The sequence below is a fragment of the Trachypithecus francoisi genome, unplaced genomic scaffold (assembly GCF_009764315.1).
Source record: "Trachypithecus francoisi isolate TF-2019V2 unplaced genomic scaffold, Tfra_2.0 Lachesis_group0, whole genome shotgun sequence".
Classification (NCBI taxonomy): Eukaryota; Metazoa; Chordata; class Mammalia; order Primates; family Cercopithecidae; genus Trachypithecus; species Trachypithecus francoisi.
Window position 1 is genome coordinate 20,425,886 of NW_022681453.1, and position 18,829 is coordinate 20,444,714.

The 18,829-nt window shown below is 60.2% G+C and overlaps 1 protein-coding gene across 5 annotated transcripts in view; it reads left to right on the top strand.

Moving 5' to 3' along the window:
* The window catches only part of STAB1 (stabilin 1), a 29,606-nt gene that overhangs the window by 9,017 nt on the left and 1,760 nt on the right, over positions 1 to 18,829 (top strand). For all 5 annotated transcript variants that reach the window (XR_004436799.1, XR_004436801.1, XM_033209894.1 and 2 more), the window contains exons 11-61: positions 36 to 124; positions 323 to 460; positions 587 to 727; positions 903 to 965; positions 1,252 to 1,365; positions 1,465 to 1,518; positions 1,753 to 1,833; positions 2,273 to 2,431; positions 3,193 to 3,255; positions 3,510 to 3,605; positions 3,856 to 3,942; positions 5,107 to 5,218; positions 5,686 to 5,872; positions 5,958 to 6,051; positions 6,164 to 6,322; positions 7,465 to 7,560; positions 8,474 to 8,569; positions 8,728 to 8,775; positions 8,960 to 9,090; positions 9,264 to 9,375; positions 9,849 to 9,926; positions 10,012 to 10,110; positions 10,244 to 10,342; positions 10,493 to 10,624; positions 10,828 to 10,956; positions 11,117 to 11,173; positions 11,551 to 11,634; positions 12,155 to 12,350; positions 12,468 to 12,563; positions 12,653 to 12,698; positions 12,800 to 12,876; positions 13,094 to 13,219; positions 13,425 to 13,498; positions 13,654 to 13,728; positions 13,982 to 14,104; positions 14,413 to 14,460; positions 14,637 to 14,714; positions 14,824 to 14,970; positions 15,353 to 15,493; positions 15,594 to 15,653; positions 16,033 to 16,209; positions 16,293 to 16,379; positions 16,488 to 16,637; positions 16,730 to 16,786; positions 16,892 to 17,093; positions 17,448 to 17,597; positions 17,683 to 17,787; positions 17,931 to 18,038; positions 18,124 to 18,317; positions 18,417 to 18,561; positions 18,641 to 18,774. Coding sequence is in view for 3 of the 5 variants with exons in the window: in XM_033209894.1 (XP_033065785.1) it covers positions 36 to 124; positions 323 to 460; positions 587 to 727; positions 903 to 965; positions 1,252 to 1,365; positions 1,465 to 1,518; positions 1,753 to 1,833; positions 2,273 to 2,431; positions 3,193 to 3,255; positions 3,510 to 3,605; positions 3,856 to 3,942; positions 5,107 to 5,218; positions 5,686 to 5,872; positions 5,958 to 6,051; positions 6,164 to 6,322; positions 7,465 to 7,560; positions 8,474 to 8,569; positions 8,728 to 8,775; positions 8,960 to 9,090; positions 9,264 to 9,375; positions 9,849 to 9,926; positions 10,012 to 10,110; positions 10,244 to 10,342; positions 10,493 to 10,624; positions 10,828 to 10,956; positions 11,117 to 11,173; positions 11,551 to 11,634; positions 12,155 to 12,350; positions 12,468 to 12,563; positions 12,653 to 12,698; positions 12,800 to 12,876; positions 13,094 to 13,219; positions 13,425 to 13,498; positions 13,654 to 13,728; positions 13,982 to 14,104; positions 14,413 to 14,460; positions 14,637 to 14,714; positions 14,824 to 14,970; positions 15,353 to 15,493; positions 15,594 to 15,653; positions 16,033 to 16,209; positions 16,293 to 16,379; positions 16,488 to 16,637; positions 16,730 to 16,786; positions 16,892 to 17,093; positions 17,448 to 17,597; positions 17,683 to 17,787; positions 17,931 to 18,038; positions 18,124 to 18,317; positions 18,417 to 18,561; positions 18,641 to 18,774 (5,594 nt within the window). In the remaining 2 variants the exon portion in view is untranslated. The remainder of the gene's footprint in view (positions 1 to 35; positions 125 to 322; positions 461 to 586; positions 728 to 902; positions 966 to 1,251; positions 1,366 to 1,464; positions 1,519 to 1,752; positions 1,834 to 2,272; positions 2,432 to 3,192; positions 3,256 to 3,509; positions 3,606 to 3,855; positions 3,943 to 5,106; positions 5,219 to 5,685; positions 5,873 to 5,957; positions 6,052 to 6,163; positions 6,323 to 7,464; positions 7,561 to 8,473; positions 8,570 to 8,727; positions 8,776 to 8,959; positions 9,091 to 9,263; positions 9,376 to 9,848; positions 9,927 to 10,011; positions 10,111 to 10,243; positions 10,343 to 10,492; positions 10,625 to 10,827; positions 10,957 to 11,116; positions 11,174 to 11,550; positions 11,635 to 12,154; positions 12,351 to 12,467; positions 12,564 to 12,652; positions 12,699 to 12,799; positions 12,877 to 13,093; positions 13,220 to 13,424; positions 13,499 to 13,653; positions 13,729 to 13,981; positions 14,105 to 14,412; positions 14,461 to 14,636; positions 14,715 to 14,823; positions 14,971 to 15,352; positions 15,494 to 15,593; positions 15,654 to 16,032; positions 16,210 to 16,292; positions 16,380 to 16,487; positions 16,638 to 16,729; positions 16,787 to 16,891; positions 17,094 to 17,447; positions 17,598 to 17,682; positions 17,788 to 17,930; positions 18,039 to 18,123; positions 18,318 to 18,416; positions 18,562 to 18,640; positions 18,775 to 18,829) is intronic.

The following is an 18,829-nucleotide window of genomic DNA, read 5'->3' on the forward strand; positions in this document are numbered from 1 at the left end:
CTCCCTTCTGATATTCCCTCGCCCTACCCCCGCAGACCAAGGCTGCCGGGAGATCCTCACCACAGCAGGCCCGTTCACCGTGCTGGTGCCATCCATCTCCTCCTTCTCCTCCAGGACCATGAATGTAAGCCCCTCCCCATGGCGGAGCTGGCCACCGGCCCTCACCTCCTCCCCTGGATGTGGCCCCAGTCTTCAGGGCCTGAGAACCTGGAAGGCATCAGGGCCTGGGAGACATCCTGTCCCCTCCATTGCTTGGGTAGGGGTGGCGTGAAGAAGACTGCCCTCCCCACCGCTCACTTGGCTCCCTGCCTTGTGTGTGCAGGCATCCCTTGCCCAGCAGCTCTGCAGACAGCACATCATTGCAGGACAGCACATCCTGGAGGACACAAGGACCCAACAAACACGAAGGTGGTGGACGCTGGCCGGGCAGGAGATAACCGTCACCTTCAACCAATTCACGGTGAGGGAGAAGCCTCAGCCTGGGAACAAGAGGAGTCACAGCCTGGCAAGGGTGTGCAGGTGGGAGGGAGCCTCGGGACAGGGGGCTGGCATATGGGATCTGGCCAGATCTCTTGTGTCTCACCAGAAATATTCCTACAAGTACAAAGACCAGCCCCAGCAGACGTTCAACATCTACAAGGCCAACAACATAGCAGCCAATGGTGTCTTCCACGTGGTCACTGGCCTGCGGTGGCAGCCTCCCTCTGGGACCCCTGGGGATCCCAAGGTGACCCAGCATCTTCCCTTCCCCTCCCCTGTGATGCTGGGTGACCTCAGACCCCTGCAGAGAGCAGTGAGTGTCCAGGAGCCATTCTGCTCAGGACTGGAGCATAGCTTCTCCCCCAGGGCTGAAGCAGCCTCGCCCCCTTTCCTGGGGCCCTCACACTCATCCCTCCTTACAGAGAACTATTGGTCAGATCCTCGCCTCTACTGAGGCCTTCAGCCGCTTTGAAACCATCCTGGAGGTAAGCTCGGGGGAGGGGCCCTAGCTCATGTGGGCTTCTGGGCTTCTGGGCCAGGACTCATTATCCCAGATTCTGCCCTACAGTGACCTGGGGTTCTGAAGTAGCATGGCCTCTGCCCATGCCCCCATCCTCAAGCCTGAGGTTCTGTGGTAGCATGGACCCATTGCCCATGTCTCCTACTTACTCAGTGGGAGTTTTCTGCAGGCCAAAGGTGGCAGGGCCCAGGCAGGACTCAGAGGTGGAGGCTGGCCATGCAGCCCCCTGAGCCTCCCTTGCACTGCCACAGAACTGTGGGCTGCCCTCCATCCTGGACGGACCTGGGCCCTTCACAGTCTTTGCCCCAAGCAATGAGGCTGTGGACAGCTTGCGTGACGGCCGCCTGATCTACCTCTTCACAGCGGTAAGCTCAGCGGGAGAAGGGGCTGCAGGTATGGGGGCACCAGGACCTCCATACTCCCCCACAGGTCCTCCAGGAGCCAAACCCTCTCTCCCCTGCCAGGGTCTCTCTAAACTGCAGGAGTTGGTGCGGTACCATATCTACAACCATGGCCAGGTGCAAGGTCTTTTCTCTGGGGGGTGGCCAGCTTGCACCCAGTAGGGCTGCCTGCAGGTTCTGGACTTCCCCGAGGCCCCATCTCTTCTCCATCTCCCTTCCCTTCGCATCTGTTCTGCTATAGCACAGAGCCTGGGGACCAAGGGAGTGGCTTGGAGCCTCCTGGGCAGGACTGGGCATGGCCCCAAGGTGTGGCCAGAGCCCAGCCTAAAGCTATACTGTCCCTCGCCCCAGCTGACTGTTGAGAAGGTCATCTCCAAAGGTCGGATCCTCACCATGGCGAACCAGGTCCTGGCTGTGAACATCTCTGAGGAGGTGAGGTGCATGGACACCTGGACGGATGGTGTGACTGGCAGTGACCAGCTGCTCACTTGGCCTCTCAGCCTTGTGTGCTCCGAGTCCCGTGGTGGGTAGGACACTGCTAGGCCCTGGTGGGGTCATGGGGAAGGAAGCAGGCAGAGATCAAATTCCTTTGCTGGAGCCCAGTGAGGGTTAAGGGGGAGTACTCCAAAGAGGAGTGTGGAGCACACAGTAGGGTTGCCCCATGTGGCAGAAGCCATGTGAGTAAGGGTCCGGAGGTTGGAGCAGTGTCGTTGGCCAGAGCTGAGGGAGAGGCGGCTGGCGTGGCAGGCGGGGACTTCAGCATCTCACTGAGCTGCCTGTCTGCTTTAACTGGGCTGCAGGGGTGGAGGCGGGCAGCCCCACTGGGCCAAGGTCAGCCAGGCTGGGGGTTGGCAGTGGGTCTCTGCCGCAGGGGCGCATCCTGCTGGGACCCGAGGGAGTCCCACTGCAGAGGGTAGACGTGCTGGCCGCCAATGGCGTGATCCACATGCTGGACGGCATCCTGCTGCCCCCGACCATCCTGCCCATCCTGCCCAAGCACTGCAGCGAGGAGCAGCACAAGATCGTGGCGGTGAGCCTTGCCTGCACAGCCAGGACCCTGCTCACTAACCCTCGTCAGCGCTGGAGCGGCGATCCTTTTCCCAGGCAGAGGCGTCAAGTCAGGGCTGGGCTGACGCCGGCTCTGAGGCCCTGTGGGAGACTCCCAAGGACCCACCTGTGCTTCCCCCACACTCACCCTCACCAGGACTATGATTCCATCTTTGAGATTTTTTTTTTTTTTTTTTGAAGTAGGGTCTTGCTCTGTTGCCTAGGCTGGAGTGCAGTGGCACAATCCCAACTCACTGTGGCCTCCGCCTCCTGGGTTCAAGTGATTCTCCTGCCTCAGTCTTCCGAGCAGCTGGGATTACAGGCACTCACCATGCCTGGCTAATTTTTGTATTTTTAGTAGAGATGAGGTTTCACCATGTTGGCCAGGCTGGTCTCGAACCTCTGACCTCAGGTGATCCTCCCACCTTGGCCTCCCAAAGTGCTGGGATTACAGGTGTAAGCCACTGTGCCTGGCCTGAGATAACTCTTGCATCCTCCGCCACTTCATCCCTTTTCACTCACTCTGTGCCTGCCTCTGGCCTCTCTGCTGTTTTCCAGAGACTCTAGCTCTGCCCGGCTCAGGGCCTCTGCCCCTGCTCTCCCCTGCCTAGAACACCAGTGCTGGACTTCCTGTGGTTGGCTCTTCTCATCTCCTAATCCCCACTCAATGTTCCCTTCTCTGGGTTTGCCGAGTAAATAAACGATGACTAACCCCTCTCCCCATCCCGCCCCTGCCCTACCCAGGGCTCCTGTGTGGACTGCCAAGCCCTGAACACCAGCATGTGTCCCCACAACAGTGTGAAACTGGTGAGCACCCCTTGGCCCAGCCCTCAGGGCCTCCTGACTGCCTGTTGAGGTTTCTGCCCTGGGTCACAGGGGTGGGTGGGGGAAGCAGAGGCTGGGAGGCTAGATCCGACCTGGAGGCTCAGTGCTTCACAGCCCCACTGGACCAGAGTGGGAGTTCTGGACCCAGGGGGCAGAGGTCCCTTGACCAGGGCTGCCTAGCAAAGGGGCTAACCCAGAACCCACACCCGCTGACTGGCTTTGCATGGCCCACCCAGGACATCTTCCCCAAGGAGTGTGTCTATATCCATGACCCAACTGGGCTCAATGTGCTAAAGAAGGGCTGTGCCAGTTACTGCAACCAAACCGTCACGGTGAGCATGGGCATGGGTGCCCTCTCCCAGGTCACCTGGGCACCTGTTGCTCCTTGGGGGCCCCCAAGCTGGGGCTGAGTGGGCTACCTTCCTCAGAGGATGCACTACAGCCTAACGGTGGAAAAGGGGTCCCAGAGAAACCTTATCCACTCCCTCGCTCTGGAGATGGGGCCAGGGAGCAGAGGCAGCCTGGGCAGGGAGGTTTACTCTGGCCTCAGATGGTCTCTTGGACCTGCTCTGTCTCTTACAGGAACAAGGCTGCTGCAAAGGTTTTTTCGGGCCTGACTGCACACAGTGTCCTGGGGGCTTCTCCAACCCCTGCTATGGCAAAGGCAATGTGAGTCCCGTCCTCTCCTGGGGTGAGGTATGGGGAAGACAGGGACTCCTTCACCAGTTGGCCAGTGACTGGCTGTGTGTCTGGGCCAAGCCTGCCACTCTCTGGCCTTGGGGTCCTCACATCCAGGCAATGGAAAGTTGGATCAAATTATTTCTCGTATTTTAATTAAAAATAATTAGAGAGGCCGGGTGCAATGGCTCACACCTGTAATCCCAGCACATTGGGAGGCTGAGGCAAGTGGATCACTTGAGGTCAGGAGTTCAAGACCAGCCTGGTCAACATGGCAAAACCCTGTCTCTACTAAAAATACAAAAATTAGCCTGGTGTCATGGCACACATCCACAATCCCAGCTACTCAGGAGGCTGAGGCAGGAAAATCACTTGAACCTGGGAGGCAGAGGTTGCAGTGAGCCAAGATTGCTCCACTGCACTCCAGCCTGGGCAGCAGAGTGAGATTCCATCTCAAAATAATAATAATAAGGCCGGGCGCGGTGGCTCAAGCCTGTAATCCCAGCACTTTGGGAGGCCGAGACGGGCGGATCACGAGGTCAGGAGATCGAGACCATCCTGGCTAATACGGTGAAACCCCGTCTCTACTAAAAATACAAAAAACTAGCCGGGCGACGAGGCGGGCGCCTGTAGTCCCAGCTACTCGGGAGGCTGAGACAGGAGAATGGCGTGAACCCGGGAGGCGGAGCTTGCAGTGAGCTGAGAGCTGGCCACTGCACTCCAGCCTGGGCGGCAGAGCCAGACTCCGTCTCAAAAAAATAAAAAAAAAAAAAAAAAAAAAAAAAAAATAATAATAATAATAATAGATAAGATAGATTTTTTTGGCATTTATTTCCAAAAGACTACTTGGCAGTAGTTTTCTTTTGTGTTCTGTTTTTACCACTTTGTAATATCAGGGTTACTTTAGCACCTGGCTATATAACACAGGAGTTATGTGTTTCTGAATTGAGCAAATGTCACTCATAAAACCTCCAGGGCCAGGTGCCTTTTAGGGGATAGGTCTTTGGTGGCATCAGTGATTTTGAAGATCCCTTCCAGGATGAGCTCTCATGGGTAGCAAGAGCTCAGAGCCAGCCCATGAAAGGAGGGGGTGTTAGGAGAAGGGATGTAGAGTCCCTTTCCCATGACTGATCCTGCCTCCTGCTCACTCTGTAGTGCAGTGATGGGATCCAGGGCAACGGGGCCTGCCTCTGCTTCCCAGACTACAAGGGCATCGCCTGCCACATCTGCTCCAACCCAAACAAGCATGGAGATCAGTGCCAGGAAGGTGGGTGGTCCTGGCTCAGGCCATCTCCTAGGGAGAAAAAAGGTCTGGTTAGAAATGGATCTGGGGGCTCTCAAGAAGGGAAATGAAGCCCCAGGAGGAGGGATGAAGGCCACGGGGAGTGGAGGAAGATTTGAGAACAGAAAGGAGATGCTGTCTGCTTCACCCATGCCAGGAAGGGAACTGTGGCTTAATTTAAAATATGTGGGACTTAGGCCAGACACACTGAAGAACTTCCTGATGGTGGTGTTGGGATCAGGGCAACTAGAATGGGATAACTGAAAGCTCAGAATGCCCCCCTCACATTTCATCTGCCTGCCCATTGAGTCTGAGATAACCTCTGATTTTTCCTCCCTGAAGTCAAATCTGTACTGGCTGCCCCACTCCCTATATCCCCCAAATCCATCCTGGCTCCCAGCAAGCCCTGCCTCCTGCTTCTCAGTTTCCCTGCTCCCATCTACTCCCTACAGACTGCGGCTGTGTCCATGGTCTCTGCGACAACCGCCCAGGCAGTGGGGGGGTGTGCCAGCAGGGCACGTGTGCCCCTGGCTTCAGCGGCCGGTTCTGCAACGAGTCCATGGGGGACTGTGGGCCCACAGGGCTGGCCCAGCACTGCCACCTGCATGCCCGCTGTGTTAGCCAGGAGGGTGTTGCCAGGTGAGGACTCACATCTTCTGTCTGCTCCACCTGTGACCTTTCGCACCTGAGGCTCACTGGAGCCTCCTCCTTCACCCACCCCCAGATGTCGCTGTCTTGATGGCTTTGAGGGTGATGGCTTCTCCTGCACACCCAGCAATCCCTGCTCCCACCCGGACCGTGGCGGCTGCTCAGAGAATGTCAGTCCCCTTGCTCCTTCCCTGGAGTTCTGACCCGGAGGCAGGAGGTGGGATGCCCTAGCCCTCTGCCTACGTTCCTGTGTCCCTGAGTTATTTGTCATGGCTCTCATAGGCTGAGTGTGTCCCTGGGTCCCTGGGCACACACCACTGCACATGCCACAAAGGCTGGAGTGGAGATGGCCGCGTCTGTGTGGCTATTGATGAGTGTGAGCTGGACGTGAGAGGTGGCTGCCACGCCGATGCCCTCTGCAGCTATGTGGGCCCCGGGCAGGTGAGGTGCAGCAGAGAAGGGGCGGGAGCCTTGGTTCCGGGGGACTCTCTCCCTGCCCCATCTGATTCCTGGAATGCAGAGTCAGGTGCTCAGGGTCTGGAACCTCAGGTGCAGATGAGAACCCAGTGCTGACATGCTGAGTAGTGGCATCTGGGATTCGCTCCTTCATCCATCCACTCATTACTTTCCCAGGTGTTATCAGGCACTTGTTCCATGCTAGTCCCTGTTCTAGACATAGGGAATATGACACTGAGCAAAGCAGGAAGAGCCCCTGCCCATGGGAGTGACCTCCCCAAAACTTTAGCCTCATGGAAATCCAGCCCCAGAACTTTGCAGTGTCTGAATCTAGTCACCGGAGCTTAGAACCTGGAGCCTTCCATGCAGAGCATTTCAGGACTGGTGAACCAGTGTTCAGCCAGGCATTGAAGACTGTCTAACATGCCAAGTGGGAGGCTAGGCCTGGCTGGTCAGGGTCAGCCTCTGCATGGCCAGGCCTGTGGGGCTCCCTGTTCTCCCAACTCCAAGGTGGCCTCTGGGCACCAGCACGTGGGGCCTTAGCAGTAAGAACTGACAGGTGTAACAGCTGGAGCTCCAAACCCCATTAGGGCCTTAATTCAGAACAGAGGTGTTGAATGCACCAGTGAGATGCCCCCAACATGCAAACAAGGGCACCTGAGATCTGAGGGGTCTCACCGGTCACTCACCTGCAACGTAGACAAGCCCAGGGGCACTGGCATTTGGTTGGGGGACCAGAGCAGCTGAGTAGAGTGGCAGGGGTGGAGGTGGGATCTGAGCCACTATCCTGGGGCTGGCCTTGGCAGATGCCTACCCACTTGCCACAAACTGTTAGCCTCAATGGCCCTGGCAGGGTCCCAGGCTCCAAGTGTAGGGGCACCAAGTCTCCACGGACACTTCTCTGCTAATGCTCTCACCTCCGTGGACTCATCCTGAGAGCCAGTCTCCCCTTAGGGCCTCTGTCTCCCCATCTGGAGCACAGATCTCCGAGAGTAGGGTTGGGAGAAGTTCCTCTGGGCTCTGGACAGGCCTCCCTGGGGGCAGTGCCCAGAGAGAGCCAAGTAATGGAGGAAGAAAGGGTTGGACGCTCATCATGAGACAAGGCCGTCTGTTCCTAACCTCTCCAGAGCCGATGTACCTGCAAGCTGGGCTTTGCCGGGGATGGCTACCAGTGCAGCCCCATCGACCCCTGCCGGGCAGGCAATGGTGGCTGCCATGGCCTGGTAAGGGAGTGCAAGGCTCAGAGCCCTGGGGAGGCTTTCTGGGGTGGGCCTAGGCTGCAGCTCTCTCCCTCCCTCCCCATCTCTGGGTGTCTTTCTGTATACTGTCAGGATTAAGATCTTTCTTTTTTTTTTTTTTTTTTTTTTTTTTTGAGGCAGAGTCTCGCTCTGTCGCCCGGACTGGAGTGCAGTGGCCGGATCTCAGCTCACTGCAAGCTCCGCCTCCCGGGTTTACACCATTCTCCTGCCTCAGCCTCCCGAGTAGCTGGGACTACAGGCGCCCGCCACCTCGCCCGGCTAGTTTTTGTATTTTTAGTAGAGACGGGGTTTCACTGTGTTAGCCAGGATGGTCTCGATCTCCTGACCTCGTGATCCGCCCGTCTCGGCCTCCCAAAGTGCTGGGATTACAGGCTTGAGCCACCACGCCCGGCAAGATCTTTCTAAACTTCAAATCCAACCATGTCATTCCTGTCCCGCTTCACCTGCCCCTGCCCAGCCTCCTCTCTCTCTTCCACTCCTGCCCTGCTTCCATTGTCCTTGGCTGTGCTGAGCTCCTTGCTGTCCCCTGCCCTTGCTCCACCCTACCACACCCCTGCCTCTGCGAGCCGCACCTGGGCCTGGCTAGCTCCTCCTGCTCTCAGCTCTGGCTCCAGAGGATACAAGGCCTCCTGGGTGCTCCCGCAGCCCTGAGCTCCCTCGTATCCACCTGGCGTGGGTAATGCTCGTGTCAAATGCCCAGTAATCCTGGGGAGCAGGGCTAGGCACACCGAAGGAGCGCTACCAACACAGACTGGGTGGCTGCAGAGCAAGGGGCAGGGGCTGGGGCTGGGTGGCTGGACAGGCAGAAAGATGGGGGAGGGAGGGACCCAGCTGCCATCTGGGTCTGAATGGAGGCCCTTTCTCACTCCCACCCCAGGCCACCTGCCGGGCAGTGGGGGGAGGTCAGCGGGTCTGCACGTGCCCACCTGGCTTTGGGGGTGATGGCTTCAGCTGTTATGGAGACATCTTCCGGGTAAGGGGTGCTCAGACTCGTTTTCTGTCTTCTCTGTGCTTGGGGAGGAGCCCTCTCCGGCACCTCAGGTGGGAAAGGGGCACTGCTCAGGAACCGTGGTGGGGAAGGGCTTGAATTTGCCCTTGGTCGTGTGACCTCAGCTTTTTCCCTTCCCTTAGGAGCTGGAGGCAAATGCCCACTTCTCCGTCTTCTACCAGTGGTTTAAGGTAGGACAGGGCAGAATGCTGGGGTTGAGGGTTTAAATCCAGGAGGCCTGCCTGGATGGAGGGGTGCCATATAACATCTCCAAGAGTGGGAGGTTGGGGGCAGGCCTGGAGCCTAGAGCAGAGAATCTGAAGATGATGGCTGCCTTCCTCACTCCTCCTGCCCCTACTCTCTGTGTGCATGCAGAGTGCCGGCATCACGCTTCCTGCCGATCGCCAAGTCACAGCCCTAGTGCCCTCCGAGGCTGCCGTCCGTCAGCTGAACCCTGAGGAGCGAGCTTTCTGGTTGCAGCCAAGGATGCTGCCGAGCCTGGTCAGGTGGGGCTGCCATTGCCAGGCTATGGGAGGGGGCTTCCTTGTGGGACCCAGCCCCTCCCTAGCGAGTCCTCAGCCTGGCAGGCACTCACCCCTTGGGGTGGGCCCAGTCCCAAAGGTCTCTGTAAGTTACACTAATCTGATTCCATGACCTCCCCCAAACTGCGCCCTGTCAGGGCCCATTTTCTCCAGGGTGCACTCTTCGAGGAGGAGCTGGCCCGGCTGGGTGGGCAGGAAGTGACCACCCTGAACCCCACCACACGATGGGAGATTCGCAACATTAGTGGGGTATGTGGTGAACTCTGGGCAGAAAAGGGGACGGGGGAGCATGGAAGGGAGCCTGAGTGGCTGCAGGCTGTCCCACATCAGGGGCCCCATGGGATGAGATTGGGGTCCCCTCACCCTGCCCAGAGCCAGGCTCAAAGGATGTGCTCAGGACGCACTGCTGATCGGCACTGAGTCTCTGGGCCAGGAGTGACTGCCTGTAAGGGCTGTCTATCCATCTGAGTCTGCACATGCACAAGCGCCCTTCTCACCACGGACCCTGGGGAGAGTCTGTGTGCCCAACTGGTGGATCCTGAGTCTGACTCAGGATCAGAGTCAGTTCCTGGGAGGAGCTTCTGTGCAGGACCCAGCTCATGGGCCAGCCTGCGGACCACCTGTGGGTGCCTGTGTGCCCGGCAGTCTCTCTGTTGGGGCTGTCCCACCTTTAAGGGTCTATCTGTGCCCACCTGTGGCTAAGCTCTGCTGCTGCCTTCCAGAGGGTCTGGGTGCAGAATGCCAGCGTGGATGTGGCTGACCTCCTTGCCACCAATGGTGTCCTACACATCCTCAGCCAGGTACAGCAGGAGGGTGTGTGCAGGGAACCTTGCAGGCAGGCCGTGAAGCAATGATATGCTGACCAGGCCCTGTGCTCTGTACCAGGTCTTACTGCCCCGCCGAGGGGATGTGCCTGGTGGGCAGGGGTTGCTGCAGCAGCTGGACTTGGTGCCTGCCTTCAGCCTCTTCCGGGAGTTGCTGCAGGTAAGGAAGGCTGGCAAGAGGGGATGTGCCTGCTCAGGGGACACTGTGCCCCAGGTCCAGAGGGAGCTGGTTGGCTCCCAGTGTCAGGACTGACAACTAATATGCCCATCCCTGACCTCCACCCCATCCCTAGCGCCATAGGTTGGTGTCCCAGATTGAGGCTGCCACTGCCTATACCATCTTTGTGCCCACCAACCGCTCCCTGGAGGCTCAGGGCAACAGCAGCCACCTGGTGAGGCCATGGGGCTGGGGCAATGGCGGGGAGGGCAAAGGCACAGAGAGCGAGCCTCCCATCCCACCATGAAGAGACACGGTGGGTGCAGCATGCCGTCCAGGGCACTTGTTATCCTGGAGTCCCCTGACTTCTCTCCTTCTCTCCCAGGATGCAGACACCGTGCGGCACCATGTGGTCCTGGGGGAGGCCCTCTCCATGGAAACCTTGCGGAAGGGTGGACACCGCAACTCCCTCCTGGGCCCCGCCCACTGGATCGTCTTCTACAACCACAGTGGCCAGGTTTGGGGGTCAGGGAGCAAGGAGACCCTAGCCTGGGCCCCTATCCCTGAATATCCCTTCCGTTTGGAGTGTCCCCAGCTGTGAGCCTCCAACCTCCAACCTCTGCTCCAGGGAGTCCCCAGCCCTGGAGTACCACCTGACCTTATAGCCCTGCCAGGTGAGGGTGGTGGGTGGGTGGATTCAGCCTCCATCCCTCTCCCCAGCCTGAGGTGAACCATGTGCCACTGGAAGGTCCCATGCTGGAGGCCCCTGGCTGCTCGCTGATTGGCCTGTCAGGGGTCCTGACGGTGGGCTCAAGTCGCTGCCTGCATAGCCACGCTGAGGCCCTGAGGGTGAGAGGCTGGGGCCAGAGGAAGGCCGGCACGGGAGTTCAGAGCTGGGAGCTGCTGGCTGGCCTGACTGGTGGGGAGGAGCGCATGGGTCAGCCTGTCCTGGAGGAAGGGCAGGGATCCAGGCCTGGACTGCCTGATGCCCCACCTTTTTTCCCTCTAGGAGAAATGTGTAAACTGCACCAGGAAATTCCGCTGCACTCAGGGCTTCCAGCTGCAGGTGAGACTGGGCTTAGCGTAGCTCTGTTCCTGCGTTGCCTGCCCTCACTTCTTCCAAGGTGCCCAATCCCCTCACCCTCTAGCACAGCTTTGTTTGGCCCAGGCCTCCAGGCACAGGGAACTGGGTGGCTGACGTCCCCATAGAGGCCTGGAGGGCTGGCGTGGCTCTACTGAGGGGAGACTCCCTCAGACTTGCGGCCCGAGGCTTGGATCCTGTCTGCCCTCTCTCATCGGTCTGCCTGTCTTGGTCCCTCTCTGACCCTTCTGCTGTTCTGCTCATCTGCCTGACACCTGTAGTCCATCTGTCTGTCTCCCCATTCATTGCCCTGCCCCTGCCCGAGCCACTGGCTGACCCCTCCTGCCTGTCCCCATTTCCAGGACACACCCAGGAAGAGCTGTGTCTACCGATCTGGCTTCTCCTTCTCCCGGGGCTGCTCTTACACATGTGCCAAGAAGATCCAGGTTTGCCCCAAGCCTGTCTGGAGAGAAGGAGGTGGGAGTGGGTGGGGCCCAGGGGGGACCCCAGTTTGGATCTTAAGGGCAGAAACTGGGCTGGGACTAGGGTGAGGCCAGAACCCAGAAGAAGGAGAGGGGAGAGAGGTCTGAAGTCAGAGGGCTACTGTTTGTCTCTGTGTCCACTCCCCCGGGGGAGGGAGTGGAGACCGGGAGAGGAAGAAAGGGCAGTCTGGAGCTGGCTCCGTCAGCCAAACCCCAGAGGCAGCAACTGGGCCTGGCTCGGCCCCTCACTGTGGGATCTGGGTGCAGCTCTTCCTTGCTTGAGCCTCAGTTTCCACACCCTGCCAGAGGGAGGGTTTTAGGAGGCATCTCTGTGTCTCTTTCGGCTCTGAGTTGCTCGTCCCTGGGTCTGGGGTTCTGAGGGGCTTTGCTCCGTGGCTCTGTGGCCCCGAGATGCCCCCGTTCCCCTTCCCCCGACACCTTGCTAGGCCTCTCTCACCCTCTCTTCCACCCCCAACACCGACAGGTGCCAGACTGCTGTCCTGGTTTCTTTGGCACGCTGTGTGAGCCATGCCCAGGAGGCCTGGGGGGGGTGTGCTCGGGCCATGGGCAGTGCCAGGACAGGTTCCTGGGCAGCGGGGAGTGCCACTGCCATGAGGGCTTCCATGGAACGGCCTGTGAGATGTGTGAGCTGGGCCGCTACGGGCCCAACTGCACCGGAGGTGAGGACTGGGGAGGGATGGGGGTGGGCTTCCTGGCAGCAGAGAGCAGCCTGGAGACCCCAGCCGGGACAAGATGGAGGCACTGGGAAACTCCTGTTCTCCTTTATCCCACTGCAGTGTGTGACTGTGCCCATGGGCTGTGCCAGGAGGGGCTGCAAGGGGACGGAAGCTGTGTCTGTAACGTGGGCTGGCAGGGCCTCCGCTGTGACCAGAGTGAGTGGGTCCCAAGGGGGAGGGGGCAGATGGCTACTGAGGAGGCTGTTCCTGGGTCTGAATGACCAGAGTCATCCTCCTGCCCCCAGAAATCACCAGTCCTCAGTGCCCTAGGAAGTGCGACCCCAATGCCAAGTGAGTAGGCCCAGCCTGAGGCAGGTGGGTGAGTGGCGGGGAGCCTGGGGGTCAAGGCACGGCTGGACAGGCATGGGCTCAGCCACTACCACCTCTCCCAGCTGCGTGCAGGACTCGGCCGGAGCCTCCACCTGCGCCTGTGCTGCGGGATACTCCGGCAATGGCGTCTTCTGTTCAGGTCCAGCCACATGGACGCCCAGAGCCCTCTCTGAACTTTTGGGGTGGCTGTCCCCACAGAGCCCCCTTCATTTCCTCTAGGCCCAGCCCACCTCACTGTCCCATCTTGGGACTCACCCTTCCCTCTGACCTTTTCCTTTCTCTCATGCCCTCCTCTCCTGTCCTGCCCCTGGCCCCGTGCCTACTCCTAAGGACTCTCTGGGACCATCTCCCCCTAGAGGTGGACCCCTGTGCCCATGGCCATGGAGGCTGCTCCCCTCATGCCAACTGTACCAAGGTGGCACCCGGGCAGCGGACATGTACCTGCCAGGATGGCTACATGGGCGACGGGGAGCTGTGCCAGGGTGAGACTAGGCCCCCAACCTGGGTTGTGTGTGGGGCTAGGGGTCTGGCTTCAGTGATCTGAGTCAGATTAGGAAGGGCTGAGGGGCATGTGGGACTTGTGGGGACTGGGGGTGCTGAGAGAGGAGGGGGTGAGACAGATGGTACAGAGGACAGATGAAGGGGGTCCTCTAAGGGCCACCCCCATCCCAGTGTCTCTTCCCCCAGAAATTAACAGCTGTCTCATCCACCACGGCGGCTGCCACATTCATGCTGAGTGCATCCCCACCGGCCCCCAGCAGGTCAGCATGGCAGGGTTGGACTCGGGGGGTCATGCCATGCCCTCACAGGATGGGGCCTCCCTTCAGGGCAGGCCCAGGGAGGGGGTGACCCTTTTACACAGGGTGCTGGCCAGCTGTTGGCTCCCAGCAGCCCCACTGATCAAGACTGGGGACAGGTCTCCTGCAGCTGCCGCCAGGGTTACAGTGGGGATGGCATCCGGACCTGCGAGCTCCTGGACCCCTGCTCTAAGGTCAGGCACCTAGTCCCGCCCTCCTTCACTGAGGAGGAGAGGGGACTGAGGCAGGAACCAGCCCTCCTCACCTCCAGCAGAGTCCTAAGGGCCTCTGTAGGGTGGGCTATGCTCCCCTGAAGCTCGAGTTTGATCAGTAGCCAATAGGATCTAGGGGGCTGAGCAGGGGCCTTCATGGCCTCTTTCACAGGGCTGAGTGGGATAGAGAAGTCCTGGAAGCCACTGATACCTTCCTCTCCTGTCCCTGCCTCAGAACAATGGAGGTTGCAGTCCATATGCCACCTGCAAAAGCACAGGGGATGGCCAGAGGACATGTACCTGCGACACAGCCAACACCGTGGGGGACGGCCTCACCTGCCGTGCCCGAGTCGGCCTGGTAATGATGCCCAAGTCAGACTCCTGATCTGGTCTTGCCTGTGCCCCATGGGCCTGACCCGTGGTCTTGGCAAAGCCCCGATTTGATCCTGATCCTGGCCCTGACCATGACACTGAGCCTGACCTCTGACTGTACCTGGGCCTGACCCCAGCTATGACCCATGAAACTAGTCCTGACCCCAACTCAGACCCCGCGGCTTTCCTTTCCTCATGTCTGCCTTGGCTAGACCTTGGGCTGCAGGTGCTGGGACAGGCACCAGGCCCTGAATGGGGGCTGCCCCAAATCTGAGCTGACCCTCGCCCCCCCAGGAGCTCCTGAGGGATAAGCATGCCTCATTCTTCAGCCTCCGCCTCCTGGTGAGTGGCCAGCTTTGGCCTCTGAGACCTGCAAGTCCCACCTGTCTCTGGGCTTCTGTTCCCATCTGGTCAGGGGGTTGGCTGGTTTGTTCTCTCGGAGTCCAAGTCTTCCCCAGGAGATCCATGGAGGCCTCAGGCTTCTCCCCTTCCACTCACACTGTTGCTGCCTCCCTCAGGAATACAAGGAGCTCAAGGGCGATGGGCCTTTCACCATCTTCGTGCCGCACACAGATCTAATGAGCAACCTGTCGCAGGTATGCAGCCCCCAGAGCGACGCTGGGCAGGGCTGGGCGCTCTGGTGGTGGCCCTGCGTGGGCTGAGGCGACAGTCAGGGACGCCACTCCCCTTGCGACTCCGCCCCAGGATGAGCTGGCCCGGATTGGAGCTCATCGCCAGCTGGTGTTTCGCTACCACGTGGTTGGCTGCCGGCGGCTGCGGAGCGAGGACCTGCTGGAGCAGGGGTACGCCACAGCGCTCTCGGGGCACCCACTGCGCTTCAGCGAGAGGGAGGTGAGCCCCGGCTCTGGCCTGCCTCGCCCCGCACCTGCGCGCCTGTGCCCGGGCCCCACGTAGTCAAGACCCTCACCTCCTCCAGCCAGGAGGCACCTCGCGGAGACAGAGCTGAGTCCAGCCCCAGACACCGCCCGCGACCCGGCCCTCGCCCACTGCCATGGGCCAGTCCTGCCCAGGGCCCTTACGTCCTTCTGAGGACTCAGTCCCGTCCCCTGCCCTGACTCCGCCCCAGACCCCGCTCACCTCTTGTCCTGGTCCCGAACCTGGGACTGCCTGCACCCTAAGACTCGCCCAACCCAGGCTCCGCCCACACCTCAGGCCCTGACAGCTTCCAAGCACCCCACCCATTTGCTTCATCAGCCCTGTGCCCCGCCCCCAGGGCAGCATATACCTCAATGACTTCGCGCGTGTGGTGAGCAGCGACCATGAGGCCGTGAATGGCATCCTGCACTTCATCGACCGTGTCCTGCTGCCCCCCGACGCGCTGCACTGGGAGCCGGATGATGAACCCATCCCAAGGGTATGACAGGCACAGGCCTGGGAGGTGGAAGGCAGGCAGCTGGGGGCCTGGGATCCTCCCTTCCCGCCTGGCCTAGCTGTTTATGAGAGCCTTTCCTCAGAGAAATGTCACCGCTGCTGCCCAGGGCTTCGGTTACAAGATCTTCAGTGGCCTCCTGAAGGTACTGCTCCCGTGTGGGCCTGTCATTGTGGACACATATGCACGTGGAAGTGTGTGCAAGTGTGTATGCGTACCTGTGCGTGCATGCCCACCTGTGTGCCCACTGTCCCATGCGAGCCTGTGTGAACTCACGTGTGCACAAGCCACATCTGTGTGCATGAGCACCCCAGGGTGAGCACATGGGTGTGCTTATGTGTGCCCGCATTTCTGACAGCAGTGTGCACAGTTGAGATGTGTGCACACATATTCCTGCCTGGGATGGTCACAGATGAGAGTGGGTGAGTGTGGAGCCCCTTCCTCCTCTGTGGCACAGCTCCCTGCCTTTGCTCACTAGTCTCTGACTGGCCTGCAACTGCCACACCTTTGCTGCACCCCACCAGGTGGCCAGCCTCCTGCCCCTGCTACGAGAGGCATCCCATAGGCCCTTCACAATGCTGTGGCCCACAGACGCCGCCTTTCGAGCCCTGCCTCCAGATCGCCAGGCCTGGCTGTACCATGAGGACCACCGTGACAAGCTAGCAGCCATTCTGCGGGGCCACATGATCCGCAATGTCGAGGTGGGTACAGCCTCCAACTTTGGTCCTCACTGTCTGCAGCTCAGCCTGCCTCTCCACCTCCAATCATGATTCCACCTGCTCAGGCCTTGGCATCTGACCTGCCCAACCTGGGCCCACTTCGAACCATGCATGGGACCCCCATCTCTTTCTCCTGCAGCCGAACGCGGCCCGTGAGTCTGGGGAGGGCGCTTGGATGAGGGGAGTAGGAGGCAGGGGCCCTGGCAGTGGAGCTGGAGTGCACCTGTGACCCCTGCATACCTCACATTCTCTCCTTGCAGGGTGAGCTCATGGTGGGTGAGGATGATGCCCGCATTGTGCAGCGGCACTTGCCTTTTGAGGGTGGCCTGGCCTATGGCATCGACCAGCTGTTGGAGCCACCTGGCCTTGGTGCTCGCTGTGACCACTTTGAGACCCGGCCCCTGCGACTGGTGAGGGAGGCCAGAGGCAGACGAGTAGAAGCCCACCCCGCCTGTGGTGTCCGTCCATCTGACTTTGCTGTGTTGGCTTCCCTCCCTTCCAGAACACTTGCAGCATCTGTGGGCTGGAGCCACCCTGCCCTGAGGGGTCACAGGAGCAGGTACAGGGCTAGGGGCTGAGTGGGGGTGGTGGGGTGGGGGCAGGCAGAGCCCAAGGACTACCAAACTCAGAACCACCCAACGGCGGCCTGACTCCTTTGGCCCAGGGCAGCCCTGAGGCCTGCTGGCGCTTCTACCCGAAGTTCTGGACGTCCCCTCCGCTGCGCTCTTTGGGATTACGCAGCGTCTGGGTCCAGCACAGCCTTTGGGCTAGGCCCCAAGGCCTGGGCAGGGGCTGCCACCGCAATTGTGTCACCACCACCTGGAAGCCCAGCTGCTGCCCTGGTCACTATGGCAGTGAGTGCCAAGGTGAGCATTGCAGACACTGTTGACTGGCTCCTCTGTTCCCCAAGAGAGCCAAGGCACAGCTCTGGCCATTGTCCCTGAGAGAGTGTTGGGGCATCCAGGGCTGGGGAGCTCTGGGTGGTGAGTAGATTTTACTAGCGGGAGTGCTGGGAGAGGCAGGGTGGGAGTGTGGACGGTGGAGCACCTGGGGAGGAGTGCTGGGGGGTCTGGATGTTCTCCAGGACACAGGCCTGGAGGGATCTTAGCAGTGTGGGGACATGGGTTGGGGACAGATGGCAGGGCTAGGCTGGAGGTACATGTATGGAGGTCCTGGTGAGAGCCTCTGACCTCACCTCACTTCTCCTACCCCATCCCCAGCTTGCCCTGGCGGCCCCAGCAGCCCTTGTAGTGACCGTGGCATGTGCATGGATGGCATGAGTGGCAGTGGGCAGTGTCTGTGCCATTCAGGTTTTGCTGGGACAGCCTGTGAACTCTGTGCACCGGGTGCCTTTGGGCCCCATTGTCAAGGTGGGCCGTCCCTGCCTGCCCCACGGCCCGATTCCTTTGGCCCTTGTGGGCCAATCTTTATCTTCCTGCCTGTCCCTCTCCCCAGCCTGCCGCTGCACTGTGCATGGCCGCTGTGATGAGGGCCTTGGGGGCTCTGGCTCCTGCTTCTGTGATGAAGGCTGGACTGGGTCACGCTGTGAGGTGCAACTGGGTGAGTAGCCCCGTGCCTGTGCCCACCCTGCACACTTGTGTACATGTGCACACCTCAGTAAAGGCACCAAGGGTGGGTGGAACGGGCAGAGGCCAGTAAGGCAACTACTAACCTGGTTCTGGGGGCTGGGCCCTGGGGGACAGAGCTGCAGCCTGTGTGTACCCCACCCTGTGCACCCAAGGCTGTGTGCCGTGCAGGCAACAGCTGCGAGTGCAGCCTGGGCTACGAAGGGGATGGCCGCGTGTGTACAGGTAAGCAGGTGGGCGGGGACATGGAGGTGGGAGGCCTCCACTCCCCTGCAGTCACTGGATCCAACCACTGCCTCCCTGCCCTCAGTGGCAGACCTGTGCCAGGACGGGCATGGTGGCTGCAGTGAGCACGCCAACTGCAGCCAGGTAGGAACAGCGGTCACTTGTACCTGCCTGCCTGACTACCAGGGTGATGGCTGGAGCTGCCGGGCCCGCAACCCCTGCACAGATGGCCACCGCGGGGGCTGCAGCGAGCATGCCGACTGCTTAAGCACCGGTCTGGTGAGCAGGTTGGGGAGCCGAGCAGCCAGGGTGGGGAGGCCTGGCAGACCTTCCGACCTCTGAGGGGCGAAGGGCGCCCACTGCTCTCCCCAACCCCAGAACACACGGCGCTGTGAGTGCCACGCAGGCTATGTAGGCGATGGACTGCAGTGTCTGGAGGAGTTGGAACCGCCTGTGGACCGCTGCCTGGGCCAGCCACCACCCTGCCACTCAGATGCTGTGTGCACTGATCTGCATTTCCAGGGTGTGTCCCCTGCCCACTCCCAGTACCCATTTCATCCCTCAGAGCTGGCCAGCTGATCATGCACCCCTCTATTCTGCAGAGAAACGGGCTGGTGTCTTCCACCTCCAGGCCACCAGCGGCCCTTATGGTCTGAACTTTTCGGAGGCTGAGGCGGCATGCAAAGCCCAGGGAGCCGTCCTTGCTTCCTTCCCTCAGCTCTCTGCTGCCCAGCAGGTGTGTGGGGCCCAGAAGTTGGGGCCAAGTGTTGGGGGAGGCCTTGACTGCGTCT